The 20,540-nt window shown below is 36.3% G+C and overlaps 1 protein-coding gene across 2 annotated transcripts in view; it reads right to left on the bottom strand.

Annotated features, from left to right (window-relative positions):
- The window catches only part of LOC136037782 (laminin subunit beta-1-like), a 142,588-nt gene that overhangs the window by 29,168 nt on the left and 92,880 nt on the right, over positions 1-20,540 (bottom strand). For both annotated transcript variants that reach the window (XM_065720611.1, XM_065720612.1), the window contains exons 15-19: positions 20,074-20,237; positions 17,618-17,863; positions 17,195-17,373; positions 7,467-7,758; positions 2,928-3,108 (exon numbers count right to left, since the gene is read on the bottom strand). In XM_065720611.1, the coding sequence (XP_065576683.1) occupies positions 2,928-3,108; positions 7,467-7,758; positions 17,195-17,373; positions 17,618-17,863; positions 20,074-20,237 (1,062 nt within the window). The remainder of the gene's footprint in view (positions 1-2,927; positions 3,109-7,466; positions 7,759-17,194; positions 17,374-17,617; positions 17,864-20,073; positions 20,238-20,540) is intronic.

Raw genomic sequence — 20,540 nt, 5'->3', positions numbered from 1 at the left:
TCTCTTGTGGTTGTTGCTAACGTTCTGATTGATGCTTCTTGTACAGGTAGTTCACTCGCACTGGTGAGTCATGATGTGCACCACACCTTTAACTCTTTGATCCACCACTTATACTTTTAAGTGCTGCTAAAAGAAGATTAAATCCGACTATCACCGGATGTCAAAGGGATATATATGCTAAAATACGAGTTTGCCCTGAAACCCCTCTTAAGAAACATGTCATGGCAAGGCCAATAGATAGAACTATACCAGTTAAGAGAGGAGCCAGGCAAGGTGCCACTGCCACACAACACCGGTGTGAGATGTCTTCTGTTCTTTTATGGCCAGACAGGACCAGTGTGAGATGTCTTGCGTTCTTTCTGGCTCGATGACATTTTTAATCTCAGCCGAACTTGGGAAAAAATTTCTGAAACTTTTCAAAAAAGACAAACAGAATACTTGAAAATTAGTCTTGAATTTAATGCAGAAAAGTCCGACGCAGTGCTTTTTAACTGGAAAGGCCCACTTCCTGATGAAACTGTAGCTGGAAATTCAAAGATCCGCCCGTCATACCAAATCGTTTATATTGGTATTCCCATTCGAAATACAATGTCTCAAACTTGTCATCTCCTAACAGAAGGTATCAAACTCCACATATAAGCTTCACATGCTTCCACAGTCTCTACTTACCTTCGTTTCAGTCGCCGTTATCTAGCAACGCTGTACAACATTGTTGTTCTGCCCCACACCCTCTACATTGCACCATTTTGGAAGATTCCGACACACGCTGATGAGTTAAAAATTCGCTCCACTTTCTTCCGTTTAAAGAAAATACCTACTAAGATATCCAATTGGGACACGCAGTTCAAAGCTTATCAACAGTTTTGATATAGCAGATCCAACTATAGTCGTTTATGGAGTCGATTTATGGAGAAACACAAAAGAAAGATTTCAAAACATGATTGGAGCCAACTACTTCTACACAAGTTATATTGTTATAGTTGTAAAGTGCTCTTTTGCTTTTGTTGTTTGTAGTACTCCGTTATTTTCTTTTTCAATGAAGACGGGTTTACAATAAATAATAGCAATAATATGACAAACGACAACTAGAACTTAACGACCGCCCCAGTAGTTAAAAAACTTGTCCGAGGAGTTAGCAAACTACACAGTAAACGAACACGAAAAAACTCACAGTTCACAACATAATTCTAAATCAGCACAGAACACAGAACAAACAACAGCTAAGAGCTCAAAAATACCTCAATTTTTCTAATTTTCCCTCTCCCTTCAGCCCCCCAGATGGTCGAATCGGGGAAAACGACTTTATCAAGTCAATTTGTACAGCTCCCTGACAGGCCTACCAATTTACATCGTCCTAGCACGTCCAGAAGCACCAAACTCGCCAAAGCACTGAACCCCACCTCCTAACTCCCTTAAAGAGAGCGGATCCAGTCCGGTTACGTCAATCACGTGTCTACGAGATTTATAAGCGTTTTTCAAGATTTCCGTTTTCCCCATCCAACTCCCCCCAATGTCAACAGATCTGGTCGGAATTTGAAATAAGAGCTCTGAGACATGAGTTCCTTCTAAATATCAAATTTCATTAAGATCCGGTCACCCGTTCTTAAGTTAAAAATACATATATGTTTCTAATTTTTCCAAATTAACAACCCCCAGCTCCCCCAAAGAGAACGGATCCGTACCAATTATGTCAATCTCTTATCTGCAACTTGTGCTTATTCTTCCCATCAAGTTTCATCCCGATGTCTCCACTCTAATCGTTTTCCAAGAATTCCGGTTAAGATTTCTGTTCCCCCCCCCAAACCCTCTATGTCCTCGGATCCGATTAGAATTGAAAATAGAGCATCCAAGACATAAGATTCTTCTATATATCAAGTTTCATTAAGATCCGATCACCCATTCGTAAGATACCTCGATTTTCACGTAATCCAAGAATTCCGGTTTCCCCCTCCAACTCCCTTCAATATCACCGGATCTGGTCAGGATTTAAAACGGAAGTTTTAAAGCACAATATCCTTCTAGATATCAAATTTCATTAAGATCTGATCACCCATTCGTAAGTTACAAATACCTCATTTTTTCTAATTTTTCCGAATTACTCCCCCCCCCCAACTCCATTAAAGAGAGCGGATCTGGTCCGGTTATTTCAGTCACCTATTTTGGACTTGTGCTTATTCCTTTCACCAAGTTTCATCCCGATCCCTCCACTCTAAGCGTTTTCCAAGATTTTAGGTCCCTTCCCCCCACCAAACTCCCCCAACGTCACCACTTCCGGTCGGGATTTAAAATAAGAACTCTGAGACACGATATCCTTCCAAAATTCAAATTTCATTAAGATCCTATCACTCTTTCATAAGTTAAAAATATCTCATTTTTTCTAATTTGTCAGAATTAACACTCCACCCCCCACCCACCCCCCCAAATCCCCCAAACAGAGCAGATCCATACCAGTAATGTCAATCACGTATCTAGGACTTCTGCTTCTTTTTCCCACCAAGTTTCATCCCGATCCCTCCACTCTAAGCGATTTCCAACATTTTAGGTTTCCCCCTCCCCCGACTCCTCCCAATGTCACCGGATCTGGTCGATATTTAAAATCAGAGCTCTGAGACACGGTATCCTTCCAAACATCAAATTTCATTAAGATCCCACCATCCATTCGTAAGTTAAAAATACTTCATTTTTTATATTTTTTCCGAAGTAACGGGCCCCACACTTCCCCCCAGATGGTCAAATCGGGAAAACGATTATTTTTAATTTAATCTGGTCCGGTCCCTGATACGCCTGCCAAATTTCATTGCCCTAGCTTACCTGAAAGTGCCTAAAGTAGCAAAACCGGGACAGACCGACAGATCGACAGAATTTGTGATCGCCATATGTCACTTGGTTAATACCAAGTGCCATAAAAATCATAGAAATTTTCTCACCTCAAAGCTTGAATTAGATCTTCAAGCATATTGAGTTGTTCCGAATCGACGTTGGCCGTATCCAGTATTGTTCTAATCTGACCCAATCGTTCTTCCATATTTTCAAATTCAGTGGTATATGCACCAGTGGCACCGGTTTCTCGGATCTCCCTAGCCGATTGGACTATTGTTTCTGTCTGGGCTACAAAAAAAAGTAAAAAAAATAAAATAAAGTAAATATTCATCAAAATTTTTGGCACCAGGTTAGCCATATATACATGGCTAAAAGACTTAATTATTAGACATTTCTAGGGGAACTAGTTATAACATAGATTCTTCTTACGAGAAGGCTAACATCTTACGATGAGCATTCAAATTTGGAAATTCACAAATCAGTGATAAAAGGAAATTAAAACCTTTGGCTACTAGACGAGGGGAAAAGGGAGGACAAAACATGAAACTAGGTCCCGTGGGGAATGGCATGTAAGACAAGTGCCCCATAAACATCATCAAAGCTGTATCCAGGGGGGCGGTAGTAGGTTTGGACCCTTTTGGGTCCAAAAGTTTGAGTAATTGGACAATCCTGGATACGACCTTGACCATCACTGATTGTGACCATTTTAAATTCTAGTTAATTTTCTGGCGGTTGTTTACATGCTCACATGTTATAATGGTATTTCTACATTATATGATACCTATTCTGTTACTGAATGTGCAAAACGGCATAAAAACAAGCACATTATCCAATGGTTTTGACCAGGTTTTGATTAGTAGGCTAATTACAGATTATACATTTGAATTAAACAAATAAATTACAGCATTTTGTTAATCAGAGCCAATCAGAGCCATCTAAGATGAAAAACCAGCCTAAATGCATTTGATATTTAAATGTTTAAGCGTTTTCTAGCACATAAAGTGCCCAGTCTTTAGCCTATGGGGACGATATGAAAAGAAGCAATGACAGTTTTTTATTTAATGTAACCTGTCGCAACGTAAAGTGTAGCGACATGATATTAAAATTTCCTGTCTACTTATAATTAAGAAAACTAACAAGAATATTCGCTTAAGTTACAGCAAGCTTGTCTCTAAAGTTTAGCCTGGACAGGAAGATTCTTGAAAAGCTTTACACCGCTTTAACTGCTTTATGTATCTGCTTTATGGGACTGTTTCACGGAAACTGATAGTTTGAATCTCCGGCCTGTTTGCTGTAAATACCAAAGAGTATGGGTAACTGACAAGAATGGGAACTAGTGTGACAAAAAAAAATCATCAACAACATCAAGCGTTTGGCAACACCAGGTGATTTTTTCAGTGTAATAGCAAAAATAATTAATTTAATTTATGTAGTTAGTAAAATTAGTGTAGCAACAAGTGTCTATCTCAGTTATTGACAGAAAAATGATTACAAAGCTTGAAAAAATGCCAAGTGTCGCCAAACGCTAGACGGTGTTGATATTTTTGTCAATACTAGCGCCAGTTGCAACTCTTTTAAGTTGGTAAATAGCAAAATATTTGCTTCGATACCCGCCAGACGAGAAGAAGACATTCTTCTTTAGATATCAGGAAATAATAGCAAGGGAAGCCAGAAGCCAGGCCTGGTGACGTGTGTGACGCCAGAAGCCAGGCCAAGGTGACGTGTGTCAAGCGTCAAGGACACTGCGGCAGAACTGATATTTATGTCAGGTGGCGTGAAGGGTGCCTTCCTTCGTATAGTAAAAGCCGTTGTCGTTGTGCCAGCTGTTGAAAAAAATTACTTAAGAAAAGAAGTTTAAAACATTACTTAAGAGTAATGATGAAGAAGTTATTGTTTGATTTTATTTTGTTGGGTTTTTTATTTTAATTTTATTCGCATTTTATTCAATTTCATTTTATTTTTTAGGTTTAGTTTGAACTATTCTTGCTTTTCTCTTTATTCTTTCCTATTACTCCGCTTTCATGTTTGTTTTTTTTCATGAGCAGGCAAAAATAATAAATGCTATTATGTTATTTAAATATCAATACATTAAATGAAATATTGCTATATTTAAAATCCGCTGAGTATTGTCAATTTCTTCTTCGTTTTGAACAAAAGGCCTCGATACTGGGATTCTAAAATTTCAAATAGTAACACATCTTTTCCTTATGTACCAAGCTTAGGTGAGTTATTTCTGCGTTATTTCATCGGATGCCAGCAAAGGGTTATTTCTGAACAGAATGATTAATTTTTGTTTTTTAACTGTTTTTTATTATCTTATCGTCAGTTGATTCTGTCTTCTGATGGGAGTAGCTTACATACCGTGTATTCTACTTCCTTAGTTTTTACGTGGAGTAGTTATTGTGCATATTATGTGGCGTGATTTTGTCAAAATCTGGGGGGAAATCCCAAGTAAAAATGAAAAAATCCCAAGTAAAATGAAAAATGATCCACGAAAAAATTGCCTTTTGCCCATAAGGACAAATGATAAACTAAAGAAAAATATTTCTTTCTGCGGATGCTTGAATTATTTAGGCCTATCTTAGTTTCGATAAGATCTTTGAAGACGCTAAATTTCAGCTAGAGAGGACGAACTAGGGTTTGGTGGAAAGTTGTCCCCCTGCCAAATAAATTAGGCCCCTGTCCATGTTGGCTTGATTTTTTTCTCTCTTCTGATCTAGATTTTTTCTTCTGATTTTAGATATTTGTTTGATAGCTCTTTCGTCTCCTATTAAGGAGACCTCATACCTCATAAGATTGTACCTCATAAGATTGGCAAATGACATCAATGGTCAAACAACCTCATCAGATTGCCTCATAATGTTTTCAAGATTTATTTCTTTGATTTTAAAATAAAGTTGAGCATTGAAATCCATCTTTACACAGGAAGGGAGACGGTATAAGTCTAGATTAGGGGCTATTGAGAAGGAAGCATGTCAACAAGACAATTCTTACTTCATAATATACTGAATAGTGTAGCTACACATTTTGACCGCAGTTCCACTATACTGTATCCCCTACCTCCTCTGCCCCTAATTTGCAAATAAATAGCCCAATTATATATTTCCCATGGGTTGTGCCAATGTATTTCTCTTGTTTCAACATAGGTTGTCAACTTTTTGGTCCATGAATGTGTCCCCTGAGCATCCAAAAGGGGCGGATTTAGAGCAAAATCTTAGGGAGGCCAATGTGATAAGGGCGCCAATGAGCAAAATCTTGGGGGCCCTTTGCGACAAAGGTGCCAATAATTGACCAAATTGACAAATTTATTCTAAAAAAGAGTGAAAAAAAGAAAAAAGGTGAAGATCCGCCAGTGGTATCCAAAAATGATCATTTTTAGCTAAAATGTGCCCATCTTGAAATCCCAAAAACGAGAAGTTATTTTTTTAAGAGTTGTAATATTGACCAAAAGACACTTTGCAAAACGAAAAAAAAAAAAATCCATGTAAAATATTTATATAAATGACTAAGAGTGAAAGCACGAAATTCATGTAAACATTTAAATCCCTTACTTTGGAGAAAATTCGAGAAAAAAAAACGAGAAGAAGCACTACCTTGGTGAAAAGGGAGATTTTTTTTTACCGAAAAATATATCCAGTTGGAAAATGTTTTGTTTTATTTTGTAAATTTTACAAAATGTGCCCATATTTATCCTTTTATGACGTTGTGTCCCGGCACATGGTAATGTGTCTTTTTGACATATAATGTGTGCAGTTGGCAACCCTGGGTTCAACCCATGTGTCCGTAAATTGAATTTATGTGACGAAACAAAAACAGGAAAAACAAGAGTGACAGGTGGTGGGATGTGTTGGAAATTTATGATTTGGGATTTGGCTATATATTTTCAAAATAGGTGGGGGGAGGAAGTATAGTGAAGCTGCAGTCAAGATGTGTTAACTAGAATTATTCTGCATTTTATAAGGTAAGAATCGTCTTCTTTACATGTTTCCTTTTCAATAGCCTCTAATTTAGGCCTATACCAGGGAGACAATTTAAGAGTTAATCTTCTTTGAAATTATGATATTAAGAGAAACAAATCAATCGCACTCCAAGCCATATAAGATTGTTCCAAGTTGAAGCTTATACTTAGGTTTATTTAAATTTAAATGAACTTTGTCAGCGAAGATATCAGATTATACATACTCTATAGATAAATTGGAGAATGAGATCCTCAAAATATTACGTAAACTCTGTTCAGTTCTATATTTCATTGATTTTTTGTTTTACTTTTTTTTTTTTACTTGATTTTTTGTTTTGTCAAAATTACGTAGCGCATCTCTAGATTTCTCAATGAATAATCTCGTGCAGACTGCTGGAAGAACTGCTTCATATGGCGCTGCATCTCCATTTGGAATGGTCTTCCGAAGGATTTCATCCCTGAAAACCCGTCTGCCGGTTCCTTCAAAAAGAAATTCAACAGGCACAATTCTGCAAAGAAAACCAAGGTGGACGGCTGAATAGCGGCGCCAGGTGTCACGAATTGACTTACAAAAAAAATTCATACCTAGCAGAAATATCCTCAACATCTTACCTAAAGTCTTTCAAGTTCTATCTTGGTTAAAATAAAAAATTATACATCATTTCTTCAGATTTCTGAATGAACATACCTTTCAAATCGGCCAAAATTACATCCCAGTTATCAAAACATTCTCCACAGGGAGAGCACTGTGGGGCCTGTCCAACATATCCTCTATCGCATACGTCACACTTATAGCCACTGATTCCTTCCAGACAGACACACTTCCCAGTTTCGCGGTCGCACTGTGCGGTGGCTGATCCTTCCAAGTTGCAATCACAGGGCTGACAGCTGTTGAGACTTGGGTCTCCCCAATAATCAGTCAGACATTCGTCACAACGACGACCACCAAAGCCTTCTCTGCATGTGCATTGTCCAGTGTACTAAAAAAAAAATTATAGACAAATACGTGGTAAAAACCCCCTCTTGTACACAAAAGTTGGGTCATTGGGTTTGTACTACACCTTGAAACCTCGAGTTTGTAAAAGTTTGGTGATTCTGTTGATTTATATTCTTTTTGGTACTATATCTATCCAGCGCTTTTTCATAATGAGAAATAAAACCAATCTAAATAAAATTAGCATGGCGTTGTATGTAGTCTTCTACTAATATGACTCTACTAACAACTCACTGTAGCACCAAGTCACCTGAGGTAAACACAGCTGCGCAAGCTCCTCCTCCACCCCAATCTACTCAATAATTTACTTGTACCCCCTCCCATTAGGTTCTATTTTCCTTTAAATATTTTCTCATGACCTCTTCCCAACATATTCCCGGACGACCAGCTTCATGTTCAACCTCAGATGGATGGCTGAAAAGAATAATCCATGGCAATCTGTCTCTCTTTCTCCGTAAAACGTATCTTTGCTATCTCAGCCTTTCTTTCTTTATAGCCCTAGAGAACCATTTTTCGTACGACTTGATGTTTGATATACGGTCAGTCCAAAAGGTACCTAAAACTATCTGTAGACAATTCCTCTGGAAAAAATTTAAGCAAGTCCCCCTCTACCTCCAGAAGCACCCCAGTTTCAGAACCGTTCTTGACCACTGTCATCACCGTAGCTTCCAGTCTTCTAGTCTTGGTTCTTGGACTAACTTCCTTTTATTCTAAACTTTTCTTAACAGTGAAAATTTTGAATATTGACTTTTCTACATTTCACCTCTTAACTAACAGTACTACTACAGCTTAGATATACAATACAGTTATGAAGACTCGATTTATTTTTGGGACACAGTGCGCGGTAGCGATCCTAGCGTCTAGAGACAGGAAACTGGCAGTCTGAATTTAAAAGTCGGAGTATTTGGACTGACGTCGTGAATAGAATCGCAAAGCTGTGATTCATTGCTATGTGAAAATTATGCCGGTTGGAAACAAAACAAAATTGCGTTCCCGCCTATGGTATTGTAGTACGATCTACGCGTCGGAGCGCGGGCTTGGAAGAGGCGCCAAGTTCAGAGCTCTGTGCCAAAAGCTTCTCATGGGCAAGATAGAAGTCTTCATAAGTATATCTAAGCTGTGAGTACTACCCAGGAAACCCTTGGTTCCTATTGATGCGATTTTTTAACGCAAAACGGCTCACGGATAGCGGATGCAGGAAAATTGCACACAGAAATGGTTCATAGCAGCCGTTAAATTGCAGTCAATATTAGGAAATATTTAAAAAGAGAAAAAATACATTTTTATTTCGTAAAAATATTATTTGGTATTTAAATAGCAGATACATAGAATATGCTAAATCAAGTTCTAGAAGCCAAGAGCAGTATTCAAAGGTCTATGTAAAAATGCAGTTCTTACCTTGTATGTTCATTTACCTGGAAATATTCCCCCAGGAACTAAGGACTAAAATCTTGGATTAGAAAGACATGGCCCTCTTGTTTTTGTCAAATATTAATGAAAAACTTAAGAGACTTGATTAGGTTCTCAGTTACTTGCAATTTATAGGTAGGTTTACTGTCACTTAAAAATAAGAAATAATGTCATTTATTGTTCATTTCAATTTTTTTTATTTGTGCATACTTTCATCTATACTAATTTCTACTTTTTTAAGCTAGAATTATGGTTTGGCCATAATTTTAGTCGTTCTAAGTTTTAAAAATGGCTCTCCCTTTTCTTTTAAAAGCTTCTTTTTTGAAGAGTTTTAATTACTACCCCACTACTGCTGGCAAAACTGCAATACCAACCCACCTGTGGCCAATGTACCAGAAGGAGTCACTGAAATCTAGGCTTTCAATTGCAAATTAGAGAAGAATAGCTCTGTGGACTTCTAATATGTTTTCCTACTGCAGAAAGAGGAAGCAAAAAAAAAAAAATAAAAAATAAAACGTGTTCAATTAGTCTTTTCAGTTAGGATTAAAATCTTGGATTATAAAGACATAGAAAAACATCTCAGTTAACATAGAACTGGTTCTAAAATGCTTTCAATTCAGAATCATGGATGGAATTTTCAACGGCTCAGTAGAAATATTTCAACTCAGCCGTTAAATCGTTGTGACGCATAGAATTCGAGCAAGAAACGGAGGAAATTTGACGGGTCAAGCAAAAACGACCGTTTTTAAGCGAAATCGCATCAGTGGGAATCCAGGGTAAGTGAAGCTATCCACCTGATTATTCTTGGCACACAATAACCGATTTTAGAAGTCAAAGTTAATAATGTAGAGTCGACTTAGTAAAGAGCAATGACTCCTATGCAATTGTTTTTTTTTTGTTCAATGGGCTACCACTATAGAACTCAATCTAAGGAAATTGAGAAATGACTCATTTATAAGTGACAAAACTAACCGGGTGAAACCCAACTGCCAAAAGTATAAAGAGGAGTTTCAAAAACTAAATCACCGTAACTAGCAGACTCTTTCAGATGGTTACATCTCAAGCGGAACCGAAATGTGTGATTTTTGCGTATTTTTATCAAATTTTTATTTTATTATTTTGTTTTGATTTCACGTATTTTTTTTAAATCGACTTAGTTTTCATAGAGTAGACTGATCACGTTCTAGAGCGGTTTAGTCCCACGGGTGCAGCTAAAATTTTGTCATAGGGGGGGGGGAAGTCAGTCATGCAATGGGGCATAATCAGCGTCTTTACTTTTTCATAAAATTTTGTCATAGGGGTGAAGAAGACAGCCATGGAATAGGGTATAATCTACGTCTTTGATCAGAGCTTAGATTCAGGTAAATTATCCGATTAGCTGAATATTGGGTACTTCCGTATTATATGGTACACATTAGAGAATTCGGATTGCGAAGATGAGACAATAATCGGTTTTCACAGCCTTTATACGAGACAATTAACTTCGGCTCGGTGGAAAGCCACATTGCTGCTATATTTTAACTAAATATTTAGTTGGTTTTATGGTTGGTATATGGTTAGGTATTTAATATAATGCGTTCTGTGCAGCCCCACTACTTTAATTCTTTGTTGTAGTTCTCATATTTTTGGTATTCAAGTATTGTATTTTCGTCACATTTTGTTTATTTCATTAGCATTCACCAAACTTCACTTCTCGAGTGTGTACCATATAATGCGGAAGTACCGAATATTGACATTAGCTAAGAAAATTGACATCCAATTAAAATTATAATTTCCTCTTGAGCCAAAATATAGCATGCATTTGCGTCGCAAATGAACTTTACAACTTTACCCCACTCCACCCCCAACTATCAAATACAGGCTATAGCCCAAACTTTCCTTACGTCACTCTTTTCTTCAAAATGATTCAAAAGAATATCAAAGCAATAAAGAAATTCAGTGCATATATAATTCAGGCTATATATTTGACCACTATGGGGGGAGGGGGAGGGAAGGCTAAAGTTCATCTGCGACGCAAATGCATGTTATATTTTGAGTAGGATGAAATTATGATTCTTAAGATGTCTATTTCTTAACTATATCAAGATCGGAAAATCTACATAGATTCAAACTCAGGTCCGAGGATATAAGGTAAATTTAAAGAATACGATGTAAATCAGAGAGGAAAAAGAAAATGTTCTATTAAATTCCTCATTTAATGTTCTTCCCAAATATAATAATCACTGCAATCACAGTTGCCCACTCCCAATACAGCCTGACATAGCCCTAGGCTATCTACAACGGTTTGTTGATTTTTCTTTTTAATTGGCTTTATTTGACATTATGAACCATCAGTTGATGATAAATAACCATACAAATAACGTTAACCCGAAAATTCAGCAAACATTCGCACATAGCCCAAGGCAATATCACACTCTAATAGGGGACTGGGGCTAGGGGCCGTGATTATTATATTTGGAAAGAGTATGGTAAACAAAGAATGGTATATTTCTTTCTGTTTGTATGTTTTTCCATCAGTGCAGTAGATGTGTAATGTAAAGAGCTATAATTGTGTTCATTAATAAAGTATCGTATCGTATCATTAATTTACGCATTTTTCTAGAAGCCAATGCGTTTTTTAGAGAAAGGCGGGCATCATCTACCCTTGCCTCCTATACGCACCCATGCTTAGCCCGCTTTTAGTCAGCCCAATGCCAGTCCGAGAGAACTTAAAGCCCTGTCAAAGCTCTTTCTTTGATTACCAGTTTCACAGAAGAAACAAAGGAACCTACTATAAATACTGAAATCCACAGACAAATGTTTACAAATTTTTGCATCATATCCAACTCCTTAAGTCGACTGAGAGGAAGGCAAATTGAGATTCAGCTATAAGATGTTGACTGATTCACGAGTATCAGCGAATACACGCAAGGTAGAAACTCAAGTTTTTCTAAGGAGTTGCACATTGTCGGTTTCAGATGTACACGACTTCATTCCTCCAACTGTGCTGTTGGTTCAACCCCTGTCGTAATTATTGGCTTGGATGTCCGTCTGCGGGCTTAATATTCGTGCTTCTAGTCCTCGCTCTGTACTCCTGGTATACATAAAATGATCTAGTTCGCAACCCCTGGCATTTTTCTGACTGACTGTTTAGTTCGTTTAATTTATGATGACGTTTGCTTATGCAGAATTTGATGAAGCAAACGAAACCGCCCTATGAAGTATTCTTTCCTTAGACTACCTAATTGGTGGGTTGCTGTATTCCCGTCAAAACAGATTAACTAAATTGAATCATTCATGGTTAAGGGGGACAGGCATTTAAGTGAAAGTTGTTTCATGTTGAGGGGGAGAGGGTAAAACCACTTATTTGGTAATTCAAATATAAACTGTCCAGAAATTTAGCAAAATTTGGGATTTTTTAGGGGGGTGAGGCAGGGCAAGGGCCAAAGGGTGGCTCCTTGGTTATATCCCTGGAAGGAGGGTATACCTGGTAGAGGGTAATAATCGCGTATCTGATTTTTCCAAGCCTTTCATTACAGTTGAAACGCTTCGCATAACTGAAAGCACCAAGAAACTAAGAATAAAAACAGTCCTGCCCCCTTGACCCATCTTATGTTAATTCAGACGACATTGAACGATGCGACATCGTCCCTGAGACCCTCGCCTCGTAAGAGATGCCTGGATCCTGCTGTCACTACAACAAAGTCTTTTGTACCGTCAATTCAGGTAAACAGGGGGAGTGGGGATATATTTTCAAGATTTAGGAGGGGGCGATTTTTTTCAACGAAAACAACAAAAGGTTTTTTTTCAATGAGAATACAAAAAACAGGCTTTAGTACTCCTATACCCCCAATAAATTTTCAACAAAATCTTTAACTGGAATTTGATCCTTTGAAAATTATTTCAATCGCTGATTGGGAACCTTTTTGTCCAAATAGGGGTATTACTCTGTTTATGGATCCAAACTGTCAGTATGAGTAACAATTTTGTGAAACGTTTAATTTCCCCATGGTTTCTTGGGATTTCTGGCAAAAGTAGGATATTTATTAAGAATCTAGATACATGTGTGAAGCCTTTTTTGGGGGATTTTACAACATACAATTATCCGGTCAAGTCACTGCCCAATTATTAACCCATTTTCTGTCTAACTTTTTACCCTCTTTGAAGTAATTAGCAATTGTGCTGTTATTTCTTTTTGTTTTGTTTTTGTAAAGAGAGTTTGCTTTCCACAGCAAAATAGATTTATCCTTGGTATTAGGGCGTTTATCCCCCCTTTTTAGGATAAAGTACAGCTTATAATGGATCAATTTTGGAAACTATCATTCTTCATTAAAATCTACGTTTTTGCAATAGAAGAACTACCCCTAACAGCACCCATATTGCACTGTTAACCCTAAAATTTCCCTTTCAGTGGGATATAGTAGATTAATCACTGGTTTTAAATCGCTACGAACCTGAGCATAACCTGAGCCTAAAACGTACTTTTGAGGCTTTAGTCTTCTTCCCCCCATCCGCTACAATACTACAGATTAAATTTAATCTGTATTTTCCGATATATTTACTTTTTGCATTACTAAATAAGAAATTACTACTTTATATCTGCTGTTTCGAAGGTTTTGCCCCCCCCCTCGAAAAAAATTCCTGCGTACGTGCCTGGAAAGGGATTATCCCCTCCTCAACGTCCCGCTCTTTACGCTAAAGTTTGACTCTTTGTCACAACTCAACTTTTTAAAACAATTAAAAACTTTAGCGTAAAGAGCGAGGCGTTGAGGAGGTTGTGGCCCTTAAGATAAATACTAGATTGCTAGCTACCGCTACAGCCCAGATATAACCAGGAAGCTGAAACACTTTTGAACCATAGTGTGAGCCAAACGCCTTTGTAAAAACAGAAAACTACAACAGAAAAACTAAAAAAAAATACATTTCCAGCTTTTTGTTTCTATTAATAAGGATTCAAAAAAGCGTACTGAATTTTGGTTACCATACCATTTATAAAACTTCCAGAAATTCGATGTGTTACTAAATAATTATTTTGGGAAATCAAGCACTAAAGAAAGAAAAAAAACGAATTCTTTGAGAATGGAAGAATTTAATCATAAGTAGGCAACGTATCGCTATTAATTCGAAATTAGATGTTTAAATAATAATGTAACTGTAAATACAGCAGATTTCTATTCATTAATTTGTATGTAGCAGAATTCCTGAGAATTAGAAGCCTATTGCAAAACCTTCCTTCTTGGGATGTAGTGACTCTCTAGGCGAATTTATCAAAAATCTGAAAGTTTTGCGCCATTATGTGGGCCTCAGACGGTTTTGTAAAAACAGAAACCCCCCACCCCCCCCCCCCAAAAAAAAAAGAAACAGAAAACCTAAGAAAAGCATTCCAAGCTTTTCATTTTATTAACAAGGATTTGTTTTTCATTAACAAGGAAACAATAAAATTAATTTTTGACTATCCAAGGTAATTTAAGCATTTTATTTTCAGGTCGTTTTTTTTTTTCATGAGTATAAGGTTTATGCTCTCTGTATAAACTTTTGCTATATTACCTTTCTGCAGCCTGACGATTTTGATCTTCGAACGTAAGACAGTTATCATTCGATAGGCAACACTCACTTGTATCCATCAACCAAGTCACACCACACTTTTAACGTTTTTTTTTTCAAAACTTGAAAAATATGCAGAACAAAATTAAAAAATATAAAGGATGTAAGTGACAAAGGCGTTTTTACAAGACACAAATCTTGCAGGAGGACGAAAAAAACTGAAAAAAGTACTTGTCAGGCTTCTCCTTTTTATTTATTAAATAAAAAACAAGTTATTTTCAACTGAAAGTAAGGAGCAGCATTAAAACGTCAAAACAAACAGAAATTATTATGTGTTTGAGGGGGGTTGTGCCTCTCTTCAATACCCTGCTCTTAACGCCAAAGTTTTTTAGTACTTTTGCAAAATTTATTATTGTTCTAATTAAAAAACATAAAGGGTGTAACTGACAAAGAGCGTTTTTACAAAACACAAATCTTGCAGGAGGACGAAAAAAACTGAAAAAAAATTATTGTCAGGCTTCTCCTTTTTGTTTATTAAATAAAAAACAAGTTTTTTTTTTAACTGAAAGTAAGGAGCAGCATTAAAACTTCAAAACAAACAGAAATTATTATGTGTATGAGGGGGTTGTGCCCCTCTTCAATACCCTGCTCTTAACGCCAATAACGCCGAAGTTTTTTTTAGTACTCTTACAAAATTTATTACTGTTCTAATTAAACGATTCTCGTGTTTTAGGAGGCGTGATTAAAGAATTGGGACAAAATCCAAACTTTAGCGTAAAGAGAGAGGTATTGAGGAGGGGCAACCCACCTTATATACTTAAAAATTTCTGTTTATTTCAAGTTTTAATTGAAACTTGATTTCAAAATCAAGTTTAAAAAACTTTTTAAGTTAAAAAACTTTTTAAAGGAGTTAATTAATTAACTCCTTACTTTCAGTTGAAGAAGCTGTTTGTATTTAGTTAATTTCTTATCGTTTTTTAAATAATGCCAGGAAATCCAGCTCAACTACCAAGAAAAAATCTCCCTTTCCCAAAAAAAATTTTCTCAAAAAAATCCTTTCGACAATTCAATCCCTGCTAAAAATTTCCCCCGAACAATCACCCTTAACTTCTCCACGCGTAAAATTGAGTCGGAAGAGGGAAAGTAAGACAAATAAAAAGAATTTCGCATAGGAATTCTGAAAAATCCCTCAGTGTAAACTTTCCCTTAAAAATTTAATACCCTGAATATTCCCTCCCCACAAAAAATTCTTCCCGTGGAAGATCACCAAAGCACAAAATTCCCTGTCTCTCCACCCAAAAAATTGTATGCATACTTCCCAATAACAATTACTACAAATAACCAATGGGCATATTTCAAAACTTAAAAGACCTTTTTCCCAGGGAGTGTGAAAGTGTTACAACAGTTACAATGTGATTGTAAGGGTATTTGGTCAATAGGATCACCCCTGGGAAAAATTAAAATAAACACGCATCAGTTGATTTTTTTTTTTTTGGCAAAAATTACCAAGTTTCCCATTTATGCAGATAGGAGCTTGAAACCTCTACAGTAGTGTTCTCTGATACACTGAATCTGACGATGTAATTTTCATTCAGACTTTTTCATTTTTAGAGTTGTTTCCCCCCTTTTTTGAAAATTAGTCAACTTTTCTCGGGCTGGTAGCCTTCGATTGGCAACAATAAGCTTAATAAATCTTATATATTTGGAATCAATATAATAAGCTGATTCTTTTGATATATCTATTGGTATCAAAATTCTTTTATTTCGAATTTTGGTTAAAATTGAGCCACGTCACTCCATACTTAGAGTTTGTTATCACAAAAAAACACCCTGAGCCTTGGCTATTCTACTTTTAAAATCGTCACTGCTCCCACCGTCTTTACTAATAATACTACTATGGTAAGTGAAGCTGCCTACCTGATCAGTCTTTTCGTTACCCAGCGTTATCTTTTCATCTTCACTTATTCCTAGCCTTAGTGACTTAGTCTTCTTTACAGGTTGCAACAGATTGTGTTTTCCGGGTATTCATCTGGGTCAAGGGAAAAGAAGGTCATCCCCAAATAGAGGACAACAAGTCACAAGGGAGGAACTAAAGCGGAACTTCATGGGACAGGGCAAGAAATTGACTGGGGTGGATCAGGAGCGAGCAGAGCCGTGCTGGCCTCAGAGACTTGGTGCTGTGGTGAGTTGTTATCAGTAGTATAGATGTATATTTGTATTAAAGTCTATCTATTATGTTAAATTATTTATTAAATATTTATTCGTTAAATATCTACGTTTCATTCATTTATTAAAATATACTTTGTTAAAATAATATTTTTAATACACAACATTTTTTTACAAAAATAATTCTCTTATTTTTTTACACTTTTACCTTATATTTTATTTTTATAATAATATTTTATAAATAATTTTTTATGTCTTCTTGCCCTACTTTTTGTTAGGCATCCTTTTTACGTTTTTCTTAGCTATTAAGTTTCAAAACATACCTCGTTACACTGAGGTGATTCAGATCCAATTGAATCGCAATCACACGCCTCACATCCTTCGCCACTGGCCAGTTTCCAATGAAGAGGCGCACAAGTGTCACATTGCCACCCAATCACATTTGGCAAACACGGACACTGACCAGTAACCCTGTCACAAGGGCCCTGTGAAGCATCAGTACCTAGAAAATAATGTATTCTAAACTTGAAAACAGTTTACCTTGTCCAGGAGGCTGGAAATTACCAGGAGGTAAAAGAAATTAAGTTTTATATTTTTATTTAACTAGCTGCGATTCATCCTCAATTATTTCGAAATTAGGATCTTACAATAACAAAGCAACATAAAAAAAAAAAACACCATCTTTGACACGGAGACTATTAAACAACGCCTATTTTCTATATGAAGAGAAGGACAAAAAGCCTCACCTAAAATGTCGCAGGTACATTCAGCGCAAGTCTTATTTAGAGCGTCACCATAAAATCCTGGTTGACAGACTCCACAGTCAAATCCATCTGTATTGAACAAACACTGTAAGCATTGACCCGTAATAGCATCACAGTTCCCAGGTCGTCCTAGGTCAATATTTCCATTGCAATTGCAAGGTTGGCATCTACCACCCGGTGTATCTGGATTACCATAGTAATTGTCATCACAAACATCGCAACGGGGGCCTGAAAAGAGAAAATAAATACATAAGGGATATATGTACATGTGGATGAATAAGAAAAACCTTCCTATAAGAAAAACATACTACAGTCGGGGGCACTAACTAGGAAGGGGTTACTTGATTTCCGTATATTTTGAAACAACTCTTTTGATATTCTCATTAAAATAATAAAAAGTAGTACCCCCCCCTAGATTTAAAAGTACTTAAAAAAAAAAGAAAATTCCCTGTCCCTCTTCCAACATTTACATGAATTGGAACACCTGACTACAGTTAACAACACATGAAGCTATGCTTCACCATTTCTTTTAGATTTGTATTTACTTGTTCTCTCTGAAAGTACTTTCAGTTGTTGAACCTTCAAAGGTCAAAAAATTATCAGTACCAGAGAGTAAAGAAATGAAAGTAGTATTTAGAGTGTAAAGAGTAGGGAGGTATGTGGTCAACTAAATCACGCAGATGTTGCATGGTGAGTCATATTTACCCATTGCAGTAAGATTAAATAGTTTTAGCATTCATAATTTATCTTCATAATATTTATTTCCTTTTATTAGCTTAATGTTTTAGTATAAATTAACTAAATAACGTATTATAGTCGGCTAAAATATTATTAGGAAACTTTAGCCCTTTAGTATATCATTTAAACTATTAGGATCATATTTATCTGAATTTTACCCATCAATTCTAACATCCACTCTTTTTTTTGAAAGTCAAATAGACTAAATTATCTATTCTCCACGAAGCGTTATTCTGGAGAAATTAAACTGTAACGTAAAGAGTGGGGTAGGATGGGGTAGTAGCCCTGCTCATATTTAGGGTTACTCTTGGCGTAGTGCAAAAACATACAGAATTTAGAAAAAAGGTGACATTAAAGCTCAAATAAACAGATAATACTCCATATATGAAGATATTCCCCCTCCTCAACTCACTGCTGAAACAGTAGCCCCTCTCCTCAGCTCCCAATGCTTTATGAGTGAGTGTTCAAACGAAAGTTCAAATGGAATGGGATAGAGTATTTTCGGAAAATCCAATAAAAGAAATAAATACTATAAATAAAGAATAATGCTATAAAAAATACTATAAAAAGAAAAATACTATTAAAGAAATGCGAGAGCATATTGATGCACATTTGCTTAAGAAAAATAAAAATTTAGTTTAAATATTTTAAAAGCAACCAGTAAACAAAACACTTGCAGTTATCCATTAATTTCGCCTATTGCACTCATATGCCAGGGACAGGGACAGGGACTACTTGTCCCTGTAAAAAGACCCAGCAACGGAAACGTCGATTCGACGCCCTGTGCACCAGCAATAGTTCTAGAGGATCTTGCCCTCATAAATGCTTTTAGTATAGCACCATAAAACTTTAGCGCAAAGAGCAGGGATTGAAGAGGGGGCCGACGCCCCGTATAGTGAATAATTCCTGTTCCTTTTGAGCTCAATGCCCCTCTTTACGTTTCATTGAAAAAAAAATGCGTTTTAATTAGATTTTTAAACAGAAATGACATCTCTGTAACAACAACAGCTACTACTACTAATAACCATCACAACATCAAGCCACCTGAAACGCATACAGCTTCAAACGCTTCTCTTCCACTCTTCTCTCCTCCTCCTCCCCTGCTCTACTGAAAGTTTCACTTATTAACTGCTGAATATATGATAACGAAGAAGATCACACTTCTTTATCATCATGCAAATAATAAAGAGGGTAACGCAAAGATAAACTTTTACTAAAAATCAATTATAGAAGGAAACCAACTGAATATTTCGGCAATATGTCAAATACCCATCTCAGCAAAACAAAAAAGTAGAAAAAAGATAAAACTCAACTTACAATGAAAAAAAAAAGAAAATTAAAACTTCAACCATCAATGCAACAGTCCTAGCATCTTTATTTTAAGCAGGTTCAGCAAGGAATAACAAACAAGATGATTTACCCAAACACAATCATATTAGGAGCAAAAATTGTTTTAAAAACTTCCTATAATAAGTCAAGCTTTCTTTATTTAAATTTACATGTGTCTTTTTAGATTACAGCCGCTATTTTAGTTATTTGTAAACTAAAAGTAAAATAACTTGAGTGGTAGTTCACGGGACAGTCCGTGTAGCAGTCCACAAATATAAAAGTCCTCTAAAAGAAAAGCTAGGTTTACCATTCCAACTGACCTTAACATCACTTCTAATATTACTTTCAAATCCAATTTTATTATACCGTACCAGCATATCCTTCTTCGCATTCACAAATTACGTCCTGAGATCTGGGGTCCAGGGTACATCTAGAGGCGAAAGAATGTCCTGAATCAGCCGTTCCGGGACAAGGACAGGGTCGACAAGGTATATCTATTCCCAATCTTGGGTCTCCGTAATATCCCTCCAGGCATCTATAATTATACAGACAACGTTTAAAGGGTTCATTTTGCGAATAGTTCGTTTTTCTTAAAATGAAATGATAAAATGTTAATTTCTTCTTCTTCAGATAACATTCAAATTTTGAGAACTTGAAAGCGTAGCTTTTCAAGTAATCAAAATTTTACAGCCCCATTTCAAAGGGTATTAAACTCGTTAAGAGAGGGGAGGGCTTATGTCTGACAAGCATTTTACATACAATTTTCTGCATTTTACAAGAAAGTGTTACCTATTTTGAAAATTTTCTCCCCAAGGCTGCTATATTTAAACAATTGATT

This window comes from Artemia franciscana, chromosome 17, assembly GCF_032884065.1.
Source record: "Artemia franciscana chromosome 17, ASM3288406v1, whole genome shotgun sequence".
Taxonomy (NCBI): Eukaryota; Metazoa; Arthropoda; class Branchiopoda; order Anostraca; family Artemiidae; genus Artemia; species Artemia franciscana.
This window is presented reverse-complemented; position numbering and strand designations above follow the sequence as displayed.